Source organism: Filicampus tigris, chromosome 12 (genome assembly GCF_054856515.1).
Source record: "Filicampus tigris isolate MCC_2025a chromosome 12, RoL_Ftig_1.0, whole genome shotgun sequence".
In the NCBI taxonomy this organism is placed as follows: domain Eukaryota; kingdom Metazoa; phylum Chordata; class Actinopteri; order Syngnathiformes; family Syngnathidae; genus Filicampus; species Filicampus tigris.
This window is the reverse complement of record NC_141228.1, coordinates 13016446-13033214: the sequence shown is the minus strand read 5'-3', so window position 1 is coordinate 13033214 and position 16769 is coordinate 13016446. Positions and strand designations below refer to the sequence as shown.

General features: G+C 41.6%; 1 protein-coding gene across 10 annotated transcripts in view; it reads right to left on the bottom strand.

The window, feature by feature from the left end:
- osbpl9 (oxysterol binding protein-like 9) overlaps positions 1–16769 on the bottom strand; it is a 32248-nt gene that overhangs the window by 11222 nt on the left and 4257 nt on the right. For 6 of the 10 annotated variants that reach the window (XM_086046995.1, XM_086046996.1, XM_086047000.1 and 3 more), the window contains exons 3-9: positions 15156–15234; positions 9783–9859; positions 4280–4375; positions 2464–2511; positions 2000–2029; positions 1872–1922; positions 1460–1498 (exon numbers count right to left, since the gene is read on the bottom strand). In XM_086046995.1, coding sequence (XP_085903121.1) covers positions 1460–1498; positions 1872–1922; positions 2000–2029; positions 2464–2511; positions 4280–4375; positions 9783–9859; positions 15156–15234 — 420 coding nt within the window. Of the gene's footprint in view, positions 1–1459; positions 1499–1871; positions 1923–1999; positions 2030–2463; positions 2512–4279; positions 4376–7036; positions 7476–9782; positions 9860–14261; positions 14601–15155; positions 15235–16769 lie in introns of those variants that run through there. The other 4 variants (XM_086046997.1, XM_086046998.1, XM_086047003.1 and 1 more) reach the window with 3 other exon arrangements.

Genomic DNA, 16769 nt, shown 5'->3' with positions numbered 1-16769 from the left:
AGTAATTTGTCAGGGACGTCAAGACATTGTTGGAATATAGCACTTGCCAAAACGGCAATCGAAAAAAGGATGTTACATATAAAGCCCAGACTATGAGGAGTCAATAAAAGCTGTGATGGCAAGGTCGAAATGATTTTGTCTGCTCCCATCACCTTGTTGTGTAATGCCGCCATAAAAGTGAGGCCATGACAACTAATAATAGCCAATTACAGAGAAATGGTCTGCCATGTTGCCACCACAAAGCAGGACTTGGGAAACATGAGCAAAGTGGCTGGCCGGGGAGAGCAGAGCCTGGATTATAGCATTGAAAAGGAAAGTAATATCAATGCAGAAGGTAGTTAGCTCGACAAATAATAGCACGTGTATATATAACATACATAAATAGACTATGACAAAACGCTTCCACTGAACAAGATCAATAAAACACTGCTGGCATTTCCAGTATTTTAAACATCAGGTGCAAGAAATGCAATTGACCATATGTGCCCATTAGAGGCGTGCAGGCAGATTTCACAGATGTTGAAATGTTTTTTTTAAAGCCATGAAGGTATATTTAGCGCACAGCTTATGGGAGAAAAAAAAAAAAAAAAAAAGAAACATGCTCATCATTTATAGAGAAAACACACTGTGCTATTTATCCGTAATACTGTACCGTACGCAATGTCTTGGAGATTAAGTGCAGCTGGAAGAGCAACACGGGCCTGTGGACTGTCGGCCCTTCTGGGACTCCAGCCGTCAAGATACACACAGATTGATTGTGCAAGACACCAAGTACACAGACTGATTTTTAAGTGTGCGTTACAATTGTTGGGAGCCGCGAATGCTTGGTAAAACGTTTTTGGGTTGTGTTCCAGGAGGATTCCACATCCATAAGCTTTATTTGACATGCATGGGGGTGGAAATAAGTCGTTTGACTGCTTCTTAAATTAACATTAAAGTTATACCTTCCTGATAATGTGTACTATAGAAAATGATAATTACACAATACACCAAGTGTAGATGACACCTGCATAGGCACTAAAGTGCTCCAAAGATGGCTGCCTAGCTATTAGCGCCGGATGGGTCAATAAGCAGGCAGTGTGTGCAGGATAAATCAATGGTGCAGTGCAGCATTCTCATACTGGGTCCCGCAAACAATGCATGCAAACACATCATGAACATACAATGCACATTTTTTCCCCCTAACACAAATAAAACACACAATAGAGAATAGTTCCCAACCAGTGGTAATAAGGACTAAATCACAGATGAAATCAGGAAATTACTTAAAAAGATCAAGAGGAAATAGTGGCAGATGTGAGGTAAGAGACTGAGATAGAAACAAATCTCCAAAATAATAGCATGCACTCAGAGATTCCATTGTATTCTCTTTCCGACAGTGGTGAATTAAGTGGGAAAAGAAAGTTAGCAGTTGGTTTGATTTCAATCCTTGTCATGGACAGAGAACGTCAAAACTTACGATAAGTCCGTTTGCGTGTTGCTGTTCGTTACTTTGGTCCTTAAAATTTTAAGAAGACAATGTTAGACTACTGATGTAGATTTCATGTCATTTAGCAACTTGCCACATGTAGGAATCCTTTCGTCACATCACAAAATTCATAGCGTTCGTAATAAGATCAGAGTAGACGGAAACGGAATCATTTTAGTTTGTCTTGATGTATTTTTCCCCCACTTTAAAAAGTTGATGTGATGAAATGATTACTGAGTTACATCCTCATTGACCGCTGACCCAAGCAGCAAACTAAGCTGGGAACTACCCCAGAAATACAAACAGATGTGGTCACAGGATGATTACAGAGAACTGTCACACCCAAGCAGCAACACATACCACCCCCCCCCAAAAAAAATGCAAACAAATATGTCGCGCTTACCTTGGCAATTTGCAGAAGAACAATACAGTGCTTGATGGACTCTACCATACTCTGAAAAAAGCCAACATAGCAAGGAAATAAGCAGGAAGTGAAATGCAGGAAGGAAAGTGTCTTAAATTTGGACTTACACAAGTAGTCTCCTTCAAATTTTCAATTTTCTGAAAGACAAAAAGTGGATTGCTATAAAATCCTACATGAAGAAAGTACAGTTAAAAAATATATTTGCTGACAGTAGAAATGGATATTATCTCATGTGACCTTGGGAGTCACGGGGGAGGATGTTGACTGTCGATGTGTTAACGCCGACAGCTTGTGAAACGTGCTTCACTTTCGCATAGCTAGCAATTCAAGTGATAACAGGCTTTAATGATTCAAACAAAAAGTATTTGCTTTAGCATTAGATTGTATCAAAGTGGACAAACTCGACTGCGGGAGAGCAGCTCTTTGTTCCTTTGGCCTTTTTAAATGAATATTTTTGAAATGGATAAAACAGCTCCCTTTCGTGTATATTGACGGTCAGACTTTCTGTGATTTTCGCCAGGCCTCTGATGGCGGCCAGAAAAGAAAGGGAGCCTGCATTGCTGGTACTCACCCGGCGAGATTCATCCTCTTTGCAGTCCTTGATCTTCTCATCAAAAAGCTGCGAGGATGACAGAAATCACAATGAATTGACGGGCTGCATTTTGTGGTACTTAAACATTGCGTGCTGCCTCAAAGACTCTGCTAACACTGCTTCAGATACAGCAATACATTTTCATTTTAAATGACTATACTATTCCAGACTTCGAAACCTGTAAAATGTGAACAACCTTATCTTAATTGAGATTGTTATGCAGAACTGTCACAAATAAAATCAGGACTTTGTGTGAGACTTCAGATCAGCGAGCAGCAATGCATTAACACCTGACGTGTTTTATATTGAATAGAATATAGACTATTTTCAGAATCAGTTATTCTATCGGTTAATAGAATAATCAGATTACATTTTACTTTGCATTTAAGTGGATTACAAAAACATTTTTCCACAAGTACAGTTTATTGCTCAATTGTTGTTTATTTAGTATTTAGAAGTGATTGAAAAGAACAACTAATTTTAACAATATCACACGAGACGAGACGGCTTGATGTACTCACCAACCTTTTTGAAACTTATTTAGTTACCGGACAGGTATTGTTTTCCAAAGTAAACGCAGATGTTTGCAAATGTCTTATGTTCATTGATTAAACAAAACATAATCAGTCTGCTTTCATCAAGGACTACAGAAATCAGAAAAAAAAATACTGTTGAGAGGCTTTTGATAATTACTTACTCAATTATTAAAATAGTTGTTGATTAATTGATAATCAATATCGTTGATTAAATCGATCCATTTTGACACCTCTAATCCTGTTTATAGATGTATGAAATGTACGGAAACACACGATGCTGTGAGCAAAATTTCAACCAAAGCATCTAAACACGGTCAAATAGAACATCGGTTTTTGTATGCGTTTGTTTTTGACACCTTTTTCAGTTTTCATACTCCCCTGCAAAAAACAACAACAAAAACCTCAACCCTGCCATTTATTTCCTGGAATCAATGCTCTATGCCATGTGCTTGTGACTCATTCTGCCTTTGTTTCTCATTGAGTGAGTATCGTCATCCAGGTTCATCTATAGCATTTCGTAAATTGCGTCAAAAGGGTTCAACCGATGGCTAGGCAAGATGGGCACAATGCAAGCTTTCACACGGGTAACAGTGTGACATTTCCTGTCAAATGTCAGAGCTTCTAAATGGTGTCAGAGCAAGGGCCATAGAAAGTGTGGTGAAACTGCATTACTAGTGTGCTTTCATTTTCAAGGCCTGAATTTTGACAGGATGTGTTGGACAGTTGCTGTCTCAAATTGCCTCTATGTTGTAGGGCAGACTGGGAGAGTTGTTGTTGCCTTGATAGCATTGTAGAATGCTTTTGTTGGACCACATTTTTAATAACAGAAAGTTCGGAGCGCCAGCCATTTTAGAAGGAAGGAACATAACAAAAAGATTAAACATAAAATTCAAGGAAGAACTTAGCAGTAGCGAAATATAAAAATGGCCCCTCCCTCCCGCCTCCTTGTTGTCATAGATAAAGGTAAATGTGATGTTAAATGTTCTTTTATCCACTTCATTAGTCATTTCTATTTTCTGGAGCGGATGAATTGGATTTACATGATTTCGTATGGGAAATATTTCTTTTGGTTTTCAGACGATTCGGTTTTAGTCTGGAATGGATTAATGACGAAAAACAAAGTTCCACTATACGGACAAAATGTATGGTAGCTCAAATGTATGGTAACTCAACATAGCTCGTATAAACAGCCAAGAGTGATATACTGCATGTAAGTGGGGTCAGCTCTGTGTGTTCCAAGAGGTTATCTGCTGTTCTACCTTTAACTGGTCAATCAAAATCTGTAGATAGGCATCAGCTTCTGCAAGTTTTCTGTCGAAGTCTTGGACACTCGGTACAAATCCTGTCTCTGCCTCCTGTGATCGGAAAAAGGAAGTTTAAAAAAAAAAGACCAGCAGATTATTTGTACAAGCCAACCGAAAGTCTCCTATGTTTTATTTGTACCTGGCAGATATTTGCATAGTAAAATTAACAAACAGTAAGAATAACGTACACAATGTCTCATGTCCTGACCATGTATGCTTTGTAAATACACACCATAGCATACAGAAACATCAGTTCGGGAGAATCTTCCAGCAATACACTGCACTGGTCTTAATACAAGCACTGCTGTTGACAGCCTTGCCTATACAGGACAGCGGGTCTGTCTGATATCAGTGCATTCAGGCTTTCAGAAACCCAATGAATGCAACAAAGACAGGAAAGCTGAAAGTGTGTGTGCAAATCGACCGTGCTGCACATAATTGTTGGTTGATTAAAAACAGACTTAATCCAGGCACGGAGCAATCCAGTTGGGGAAAATTTAATTACACAATGCCCATTACAAGGTCGTTACTAGACTAATGGCAGAGGGGATGTACTGGGGCATCTGTCTGGCCTTCCTCCAAGAACAGTGGCACTTCGAAAGTCCAGTGCCAAAGTGGCAGGAAATTGGAGAGCAAGCAAAATGTTCTGGGGAAATATGCCCCCCCCCAAAAAAATCAAAAGGACATTACCAATCATCATGCAAGGATACTAGCAGATCGCGAGGGGCTTCAGCAATCACCAGAAGGGAATTGGTGAGGAAAAGTGTGATTCAACCATCGAACCAGAAAAGACAACTTACTAAGTGCCTGGCTGCTCAGTATTCGGAATACCGTATTTTCCGGACTATAAGGCGCTACTTTTTTCCTAGGTTTTGAACCATGCGGCTTGTATACATTTTTTCTTCCACTGCTAGGGGCGCTCAAACCGGAAATACAATACAATACAATACAACAACTTACTTAGCACTAGTTAAGCACAAGGCGCTGCATTGGGTGGTATACGGAAGTAGAGCAATAAAGGGACGTTAACTGACAACCTGGGGTGGCAGCGGGCAGTGATATTAAGATAACTAAACAGCACTGGTTATTTTCTCTTGGTTCTGTTCAGTTTTAATCAGCAAAGTTGATGCCGTGTTAAAATGCACTGTTAGGAAAGAATCTGTTCAGGTACATACATGTACATTTACACTTCAAAATTGTTCTGTAAATGCAGTAAATATCTAATTTTTTAGAATCTTTTTTTTATTTTTTAAATAGAGTGTCTTATATAAAGGTGCGGCTTATAGTCCGGAAAATACTTAAACGTCATTATCATGCAGAAATTCATTTTACTAAGCAGATGTCAACATAAACGGCATGTAGCTGAAAGCATAATGCCTAGCATGAAAATAACCACGTGTACCAACAAAAACAACTTTGTCATCATTATTATTATTATTATAATTATTTTTAAATAAGTCAAACAGCATCAGAAAACAGCTTGTGCTAGCCTTTGGAAGTTGTTTCACTGGAACCAGAAAAACTCAGCTGACACAAAAGCAGGAAAAAGTGCAGATTAATGTGCACTGACAAGACTTCCCTAAAAAAACAAAACAAAAAAAAACAACTCAGACAACAGAGAAAATGCATGAAGGCCCAGGCAGACCGTTCCGCAGGAAGAATAACAGCAGATGTTGAGTCTGCTGAGCAGCCAGCCGCACATTGCACAGCAGCACTCACATGGAATCCAATCATGTAATCAAACCTTTGCGTCCCATACGCGCGCTCTGATTTGGCTCCGTCGCTCAGTGCTGGCGTGTGGGGGACCTGCAGGGCTTTTTCCTCCTGCTAAAGTGCATCTCATGGGGACGTGAAGAAAAGCCATGAGCAGCCAAACGCCGCCCTGTAATCTATTTCAAAATAAAAAGTGCACTCTCTTTATAGGGAACAAAGTCCGCGTTAGCTCAGCTTCCATCAAGCCTGCGGCTAACTGGCCAAACTTCCTCAAAGGGGCAAAGGTGCTTTCACTGTCAACATGACGGGAGAATGTAGGTGGCTGCGTGGGAGCCTGACCAAAAATAAATGCAAATAAACGCTATTGGGGTAAATTTAGGTGATTAAATCAGTCACGCCTAAAGACTCTAAATTCACCATAGGTCAGTGCTTACTTTATTTTCTGTTCTTTTTGGGAAGAATCGTTATGTTGTCAAGTTTGTTGCTACCATCTAGCCCTTGGTAATTCAGATTCTTGGTTTGCAACTCAAGAACCCCTTCAACTCAAAGGACAAAAAAAATTGGCCAAGCAACAGCTCTGTATCGAGAAAAGCTCCTAAATCGGGTCACCAGTAAGTCACGGTGCCACTTTATACATTTACAAAGCTGCTGTTTTAGACTGTATACAAGACTTTGCAGACATATCACATGTTCACATCGTTACTTTCTTAATATAACATGCCCCAGTGTGCCCTTGCACTCCCACTTATTCCCACAGGAGATGCCGTCACATCTCTGAGTGCTGGTGCCACATACACAGCGGGAATATTTTAAAAGGAGCTTAGACAGCGTCACAGACAAACAGCCAAACTCTCACAACGGCAGACTTGACAAACAGCACTGCTCTCACACCCTCCCCCTTTTGTATTTGTCTTTCCACACTGTTTGCCCCAAAACCATACTGCAGCCTTTGAAGTTGTTGCTGTGATGCTGCGCTCTTTTTTTTTGTGTCTTACTTACAGGGTTGCGCCCTCCGATAGACATGCTGAACTAAACAACGCGCATCGTGTCCATCGGGCCAGTTAAACCTGACACGGGTTCTTTCCTCTGCCTCTTGTTGTGCGCCGTCATTTCCTTCTTCCGCCAGCAAACAAGGCGCTCAGCTCCGGTCCAAGTTAGCGTTCTCCCTCACTCTCGCCTCCTCCTTCTATTTCTTAAAGAACAACAAACACTACTCTTGCGCTCCACCGCAATATGACAATATTCACCGCAGCAACCTTCAGAGCGAGTTAGCCGTTCAGCCACATTTGATCCCGTCTTATCTTCTATCAGCAGGGCGTTTAGTATGAGACAGACAGCCGAGTTAATCCAGGACCCTCCCCTGGCAGGAAAGGCAGACTTCCTTTCACGTCGGCAGCGGGGAAAACACACGAAAGCAAGCAGCAAACACTGACAGGAGCAAGCATCACAAATGGCCGCTCCCATTGGCTGAGGCAGCCGGGGCAGATGTTTGGTTGAGGCAGCAAGCAGCTCTGAGATTGGAAAGGCTAGGTCACATGATGCTATGACAGCAGCGTGTTAGGTCTGCGTGTGTGTGTGTGTGAGTGTGCGTGTCTGTATACTGAGCAATGCACTTAGCTCATCAGAAGGATTTGTCTCAAAGGGTGGTGGTGGTGGTGTGCAAATCAAGTTAAAGAAACAAAATGGAGACCTTAACACTGAAACACTTAATGATATGATGGAATAAAAAAGAAAATTTGTTTTAGGAAGGAGAAAGTAATTTAAAAAAAAAATTGTAACAGAGAGACCATTAAAAAAAAAAAAAAGCTCTCACACGCTTTAAACAAATTAAAACTTAAGCCACACTTAAAGTGGAATTCAACCCAAACATATTTTTTGGAAGAATATGTTCCCAGCAGGCCCATTAGTTGAAACACGGTATTCTGATTAATTTTGCGTTTGTGTTGTTAAGCAGCAAAATGAACTCGTTTTTAGCCATCTCTGGGAGCGGCCATTTTGTCTTCTGTCGACTGAAAATGACATCACAACTGCTCACAACGACCAATCACGGCTGACCTGTTTTCTGAATTTGAGCCGCGAGTATTGCTATAAAGTATTGCTTAGCACCTGACCTCACTCACTCACACAAAGTTCCAAATAAGAGGCTAAAAGTGCTTGTTTCAAGCTTCTCAAGTTACTCCCAGTTGATGTTTACTGTAAAACTGACACACAGAACAAAAGAGAACTAAACATTGAAAAATCAAACACCCCAAAACTTAGCCAAATCATATAATTTCTTTTCACGAAATTCTGCTCTGTTTTTTTTTTTTAAACACAGTATACAGGCAAGTCTGACAGAGTTGTGTGCCTTCAGTGAAGTACCATGTTGTGCCACAACATGCCAGGCAGGACTGAGGCCTACTAACTGTATAAACGGCACCGCTGACGTTGAGCCAAAACCTCTTATGTCCAAATTTGTTTCACAAATCGATACTACTGGTTAGGTCTGAACGATGAATTGCATTTGCAATATAATTGTGATTTGATAGAACATGATTTGCTAATCTCAAAGGCTGCGATTTGACTGGCCGTTGGGAGCGGAGTGGAGGCATTCAGAGCGGGCATGGATGGCAACATTGTAACTAATGCCTGTCGCACTAGATGTGAATATTTTTGGGTGAGTTGACTTCATACATCGCACTTGAACATTCTGAAATGTCATAAAAGTGTGGAAAAAAATAGGTCAACTGCTCTACAATCAAACGTTACCACTGATGACGTATAACGGACAAACGGAAATGCAGAAGACTACTGCTTGTACTTTGGAGGGTACTTCTCATTCACACTAAACACGACTTTGCCGGTGTAGATTCTGTTCTACTTTTATTGTTGACTGACTGACTTATTCTCTGTTCACTCATAAATCCAATTTCCTGCTCTATCACCACACTGTTCCTCTTTCCCACCGGTACCCTTCTAATCCTTTAAATGCTCATCAAGCTAAAGTCTAGCATGTGAAGTTGCACGTGATGACTGTTCATCCTCTATGTTTTTTTTTTTTTTTTAGGCTTGGCCCTCAACAATATCAATAAAAATCCAGCATTTTTGATGATGTGACTTGTTAATAAGAATGAAATGAGAGAATCAACGCTGTCTAGACATCCAACATCCAAAGTGACTTAAAAAAAGTATCGATCTTATAAAGGGCAGCTTGGACTTCACGTTTTTGTCGGCGTAGGCATCCTTCATACTATCGGTCAATGCCTACACATTTTGGGGCCTCGTGGACATGTTGCACCATGCGGAAAAAACACAAAAAAAATTCTGCCACTCCAGACTTTCTGTGTCATGGTCATGAGGCGTCCCAAACAACAGATTGTCCTTGATTATGTCACACTACATGAGGTAACTACATTACGTTTCACAACGCATAACTCAAAAGAATCAGCCACGACAGTAAACGTCTGTTGGGTCCAAATGGGGCTTCAATCGAGTCGCTTAAACTCGGCATAAGACTGAGATCCTCCCACAACCTCTTAAAGTGTCAAATGCTAGGAAAGCACATCCATGAAGTAGAAAATACCACTTTCCAGGATATGTAAATCAACCCATCTTTTCCAGCGAAAAAGTGGGAAAAATAAGCCACTTGCATTTGCAGGCATTAAAACATAAGCCCCAGAGCTAAATGGGTCTTATTTTCAAAGAATTAAAAGGATTAAAAACACTAACAGACAAACGTTTTACAAACACAAGCACGGTTTCCTACCCGGAGTTGGAGGGTGTGCCGCAGGATCGTTCCCTCTAAGGCGTGGATCCACTTCTCTCGCTCGTCTGCATCTCGGGCTGAGGGCACAAGCATACAGACACGCCCAGTGAGCCATATTTCATACATAGAGTAGATCTATGAGCAGACGTTACACACTTGGACATTGAACACTGCATTTAGTGATAAGACAATCTAAAAAATATATTTAGAATTTTAGCATCGCGTTTAAATTCTGCACAAGACAATCAGGACTATGGTGTCACATGCTAGATAAGTTTACATTTGGGTGAAATAGAGCAAAACAAAGCTGCACCCTCATTGCACATACACACATACACACACCACCCTCAAACAGGCTGACATTGAACATTGACCCAAAACAGATAACATGTGCATGACTTGTGGTACAAGAGGCACATCAGTGCTGAACACATTGTGCGGAATTCATTAGATGAGCGGATTTAAAGGGACCATCAAACATTGTCAAGTGCTTTAATGTGGACTACTTCTATTTTAAGTGCGTTTGCAGTAGAGCTAGGCAATTCATCGAAATTTAATCGGGAATTAAATTTTGGCTTCTCATGAGTTCAACTCATTCACTGCCAGACATTTTCAGAACCTCTTTTACCCTAACGTTTGAAAAAAATGGAATAAAATATAAATAAGTTCATGGCATTGAATGGCTGGACTGCGAAAAGACAATTTCGTCAATGGCAGTGAATTAGTTAAAAACATAACAGAAGAAAAACAATTAATGCGCAGAGTAGTGTGGTGTTTATGCAAGTTCCCGACATTGTGAAAGTACCCTGAACGCACCATGTTGCTTGTGTCTTAATAACACCCTAAAAAAAAAAAAATGGAGATTCACATATCATACACACAAATCATACACACAAGCAACATAATATCAAAAAGCATATATTCTCCTCAATTTGTGAAAAACGAGTTACATTAATAGAGCTCAATTATTATTTTTAGTCATTACTAATGCTGGTAATTTAGGGTTGCTGCGGCATGTACCCGACATCGGGTGATGGTCTAATGAATTTTACATAAACAGCCAGAACATCAAGACAGCAGCGGCAGCAGATGGATTGATGAGTTAAGACAGGCTGAGCAGTGCAGAGAATCTTTTGAACAAACGAAACAGACAGCCTAGGCTCAGGCCAACCCACTCAGACAGCCCCTTGCTTCGCCCTCAGCCTAATAAGATTCTCCAGAGGAAAAGGTGACTGAGGGTAATGTTATTTAGCTCCATTCTTGATGGACGTAGCACTGGGGCCTTGACATAGATTTTGTCACAGAACAATACAAGCTTTGACAAACACGTTTATGGATTTATTTTCCCCTGACGGGAGGAATAGTGGAATCATTCTACTAATGTGCTCGGGTACATCAAGTATTCAAAACCAGTCAAATGGTTAAAAGGTTTACCTTTTTGATGCAGAGAAAAGAAACAATAATTACGTGGAATAAAGCCAAGAGCAATCAAACCAGTGTAGCAATACTACTTTTTAAAATATATATTCTATCAAATTTGAAATTAGACTCAAAAGTTCTGAACTAGCTTTGAATCAATCATTTGTGTGGCTTTAGTATGTTAGCAGGAACAATTGATTATATTTAACAGGATAAATGTATTAATTCTTGAACAAGACAGGCCAAGCATGGCTTTTCTGTGTGATGTTCTCACTGTGCACGCTTCATGGCGGGAACTAACTTCTAAAAAACCTATTTTGGTAATACCTCATGAATTTAAGAGGAGAAACACTTCAAAAATCCTCATTAGCAAAATACACCCGAATCCGACTGTATGGGAGGGATTTCTATGCAAAGAGGTCAGGGTATTGAGCTGCCACATTTCCGTTTAAAATGCTTAGCGTCTGCTGTCCCGTCTGTCCAAAACGCATCTGAATTATTCATCCCGCCCTTTTCTTTCCTCACCCCTCCATCTTTCCACCAGCTGATGTTTTGTGTGCATGCTCCAGGGGGACGGCGAACCTATCAACATTGCCAAGACCCACAGTGTGCTGCAATGACAATGCAGCATTTTAGGGTGAATATAAACGTTGGTCAAATGTGTTCATTTGATCTAAATGGCATAATGGGTACTAGCAGAAAAAATGCTGGAAAAAAAAAAAAAGTGATTGTAAATGAAGCTCATGTGGGTCATATCAAGGCAAGGAACAGAACAGTCAGGAGGGATTTTCTCGTGCTGCTGACAAAAGTGGACGGCGAAGACAGGAAGGATGGCGACGGTAGATAAGAGGAGGTGAGTGAGAGTGGAGGATAAAGGGGATACTAAAAGCCTCTCAGGTAACTCAGACACCACCAGTAGAGAGAGGCTGATTAATAATGGATGCTCCTCTAAATAAAAGCACAGTAGAGACGGAGACACAATCGAAGCTGGCACAGCAGCTGAATAACAACTACACTTCTGCTTATAAACTGGACCGTCCCGCAGGAGGCATCGTGTATTAATCCCAGAAAAACCTAGTTAGCGAAACACAACACTGTGATAGAGGTCTGTGAACGATCACATGTATGGGTAACACTTAAATGTGAGGAAAACCCCATATAGCCATATATAGTACTGTGGCTCAAGAGAGAATGACACCCCAGCATCCTCAGACCAGGATTTACTTTACTGCGACAGAGGAATCTCCTCGGCACAACATCCTGTGTATCGCATCCCCAAGCTAAAAGCCTTTCTAATGTTCGGCACATATCTCGTGCGAATCTTTATATTGCAGTATCTGAGTATTCTGGGCTCGTTTTGTACTGTGCAGAATCATACTGCTTGCAGGAGTTGTGCCACAGTGGAAGCCCGGCTGGACATTGGCTTGACTTCAAGTTCTTTGAAAAACTAGTTGGAGAGAGTCTGAATTTACAGAATCTCTGCTGGTTTCAGCCAAGAAGTGCTCGCCACCACAATTACTTCAAGAAGCTATCAACAGTTTCACATGATCAAGAGAGGTTTTCAAAGTCAAGCCATCGATTGTTACGCCTATCCCTGACAAAGACAATTAATTATCCCGAGTCCATGGGGGGAGAAATGGTCATCTAATGGTGTTCAACTATTCCAACAGCTGAACAGTGTTTGCATTGCTTGTTTATCTCATATTCTGTCAAAGACTGTTACACTGTTTCAAAAATATGTCCTATGCAAGCCCACTAGTTGAAACAATAACTAAAACTGATAAATATTGCGTTTTTAGAATAAGAGTTAATCCAACCGTTTTTAGCCATCTCTGGGGGCAGCCATTTTGTTACTTGTGTCGACTGAAAATGACGTCACAACTGCTCAGGGCTCTGGTAACGACCAATCACGGCTGACCTGTTTTCTGAATCTGAGCCGTGAATGGTCAATGTGAGCAGTTGTGATGTCATTTTCAGTCGACAGAAGACAAAATGGCCGCCCCCAGAGATGGCTAAAAACGAGTGCATTTTGCTGCTTAACTCATATTCCACAAACGCAGTATTAATCAGAATGCCGTGTTTCAACTAATGTGCCTGCTGGGAACATATACTTGAAAAAAATATGTTTGGGTTGAATTCCCCCCCTTTAAGAAGAAAGAAAGAAAAAAAAACCGCAAACTACTGTAGCAAATGTTTTTGTGTTAGATGTATGCCTTTAAGGGGCGTGGCCTAGTGGTAGACATGTGGTCTCATTTTGTGTTTCTCCTGTTCACTAAACTGCTGACAGTGTCTCCTTGCCCACATGCGAGGGCATTACGGCATTTTAATGGTTCCATTTATTCACCCACAAGCATATCTATCTGAATCTTGCTCGTAACTCCAATTTTGGCCTGGAACACAGCACTAAAAAGGCTCGTGAGTTGGGGCACGTTTAAGTCAAGGTACCAATGTGAATAACAAGAACTGAACACGCCTTAAAGCCGTTTTCTGGGTTTGGGCACGTGACAGTCGTTATCTGAGCCCTGAGCAACTGTCATGTCAATTTCAGTCGACAGCAGCAGTGGCAAAATGAAAACCCCCTTAGGTGGATTTTGCGGCTTTATTCCTCAATATTAATCAGGACACTGCGTTTACACATTGACCTGACTTAGCCTTTAATGCATGGAGAAGTCCAGATCACGTGAAGATTCTGACAGGAGTTATAATTCCCTGACTTTAAACATAGTTGTGCACAATTATTTGAGTCCTAAAAATGTCTCAACCGAATAAAACAAAACCGATAGCAGTCATACTTTCACAATGAGCCGACAAAGTGTTGACGTGCAAGACTGCACATAGGCCTTTCTCTATCACACCTGACTAAACAATCTACCTTGCATAGCTCAAAAATACCCTTGAACTACAGCAACAAAACCAAAACGCCCAAGCGACACAGGACACGTCGCTCCGGCTAAACTGTAAATCCCAGACGACAAGTAATCAACACCCTTTCCTCTCCGTCTTTTCGCCTTGAGTTGTTGACATGCATGTGGACCGAGCCAGGGGAGGTTTTCTCCTTACCCTTCCGTTTGTAGAACCACAGCATACAGCTTCGGAACACAGACATGGGAGAGGGCATGGAGGAGGTGAGAGGGGCGGGGGGCCCATGGACTGTGGCGGGTGACTGCTGGTGATGAAATGGGAGGTGTGGTGGTAGGCAGTGAGAGGGGAAAAATGCACACTGGTGGAGGGATGGAAGAACAGATGCAAAGGAAACGGGACTGCTGCTAGCTTAAAACCTGGTGGGGTGATGTAAGAAAAAGTGCCTGCGGTGTGCCGGCTCGATAAGAGGGAAAGGTTGGCACGGCTAGGATGTGGTGGCGGAGGGGTGATGCCGTTGCTGGGAGCCAATCCCGTCCCTATGGTGGGACGGACTGGTTGTTAAGGTGCCAGCAGCGGCAGGCTTCTATAGTGAAGGGCGAGTAGAGGCGGCAGCCAGTAGAGACCTGAGCTCAGCTTCCAGCTCAGCAGTATTCCATTATTATTCCCAGAGGTGCAGCTGCAACACACACAAGCGGCAATCTTTGCGCTCAGTCGCAGTCAGGAGTGCTGAGGAAAACAGATTCCTTCCTTGTTTGCTGTTCCCGGAATCTATGCAGCGGGCAGCGGAACAAATCTTGTTCATCCAACTTCGTGAGGCTAGGCCATGTTCCGCCGGACGGGAGAAAAGCTTCAAATTGCTCACAGCACACTTTGACTGTGCACGTTTCCAGGCATAAGACAAGACTGACCCAAGTCTTTAAAAAGACGGGGAGGGAAGGAGAGCGAGAGTGAGAGAGGGCGAGGGAGACTGATGGGGCAAGCGAGCAAATGAACAGCAGCAATGGAGGGGGGGGGGGGGGTGTGTGAAGCGACCGCAGAGAAAGAGAGCCAGCGATGGAAAAAGACGGCCAAATGAAAAGAGGGTGGGCTCACCTTGGAAATGGAAAGTCTTCTGGTCCACTGTGATGGTGAATGTGCTGTCGTCCTCGTCATCGATGCCGATCACAGCGCCCTGGGCAAGAGGAAAGAGAGCGTGAGCGTGAGAGAGGGAGAGGGGGAGAGAGATAGAGAGAGAGAGACACACACACGTCACACTTCACTTTCCCTTCCTCTCCATTAGAAATTACCTTTCCTCCAATCTCAACTCCATTAAAAAAAGCTCAACTCCTGCCATATATTTCTCCTTCACGCACAACAAATCTCTGTGTCCTTTGGAGTGACGGAGGGAGGGAAAAAGTATGAAGAGGAGGAGGTGGGATTTTGGAAAGCAGAGGAGGAGAAAGGCAGGGAGGGGAGGAGAAGAGCAGACACACAAGGGACAGGCAGCCAACAGATTAAAAGGACTGCAGAGGAATAGGACTGCTGGCAACCTAACTGGGTGTGTGACTCACAGCTGCTTACTGCACAAACCATGGAAGAGACCGTAAATCGACAATCGATGGACATGAACTAAGCAGCTGAAGGTTTTATACTTATGTTAGAATGTTTCCTACCAAGTGACAAAGACGACAGATTTCCACAAAACTTGATAGGAGGCGTGGCATGGCCTTAAGAAGAAACAGTTACATTCTGGTACGGCTCCAGGAATCTTTTATGTAACACTGTCAAGTGTTTTCCTTTAGTTGCTTTGCAGTTGATCTATCTATATGGCAAAATTGGCAGATTTTATTAGAAGAGACAATTTATCTCTCTGTAGTAAACTAATAACAGGACAAAGTATTATAAATCAGTAGGGATGTCACGGTATCCAAATGTTACAATACGATAATATCACGAATTGAAACTCACGATACTATAATCATCACAATATTGTGGAGAGTTTGGCGATATATAAAAAGCTCACGATATTGTAAAAATAAAAAAACAACAAAACATCGAGCTCATATTAAAAAAACAAAGAAATAGCCTTGGTCGGTCATGCATCAAATTAAACTGCACTAATAAACTAACAACCAGAGGGTGCTGTAAATGCACAAATGGAAAATAACTTGGGCTTTAAAACAGATCTGCTGCTATTAATATCATGACACAACGACGACGATATATGGTGGTAATTTTAATATCACGACATTGCCGATATTGTGACATCCCTATAAATCAGTCAAATGTTCTTCCTGTAATCCATTAAGGGAACTAAAAAGAAGTTATTATATTTTATTCATAATTTTTTTTTTTTTTTTTTTTTTTTAAAGGAATCGGTCAATTCATCAGCTACTGGAAATTTGCTCTTCCAAATATTGGTATTGGCATTGGCCTGAAGAAAACTATACAAAGTCTCATTTGAAGTTTACCACAAGCCATCTGGGAGACACAACAGACATGTGGAAGAAGGTCTTCTCATCAGATTAGACCAAAATTGAACTTTTCCGGCTAAATGCAAAACTTTATACTAAAGTAACACTGCACATCATCCTGGAAACACCATCCCCACTGTCAAACATGGTGATGGAAGCAACATGGTCTGGGGCTACTTTTGTAAGTAGGGACAGGGAAGGTAGAGTTGATGGCAAGATGGATGGAGCCAAATTCAGGGTCATTTTGAAAGAA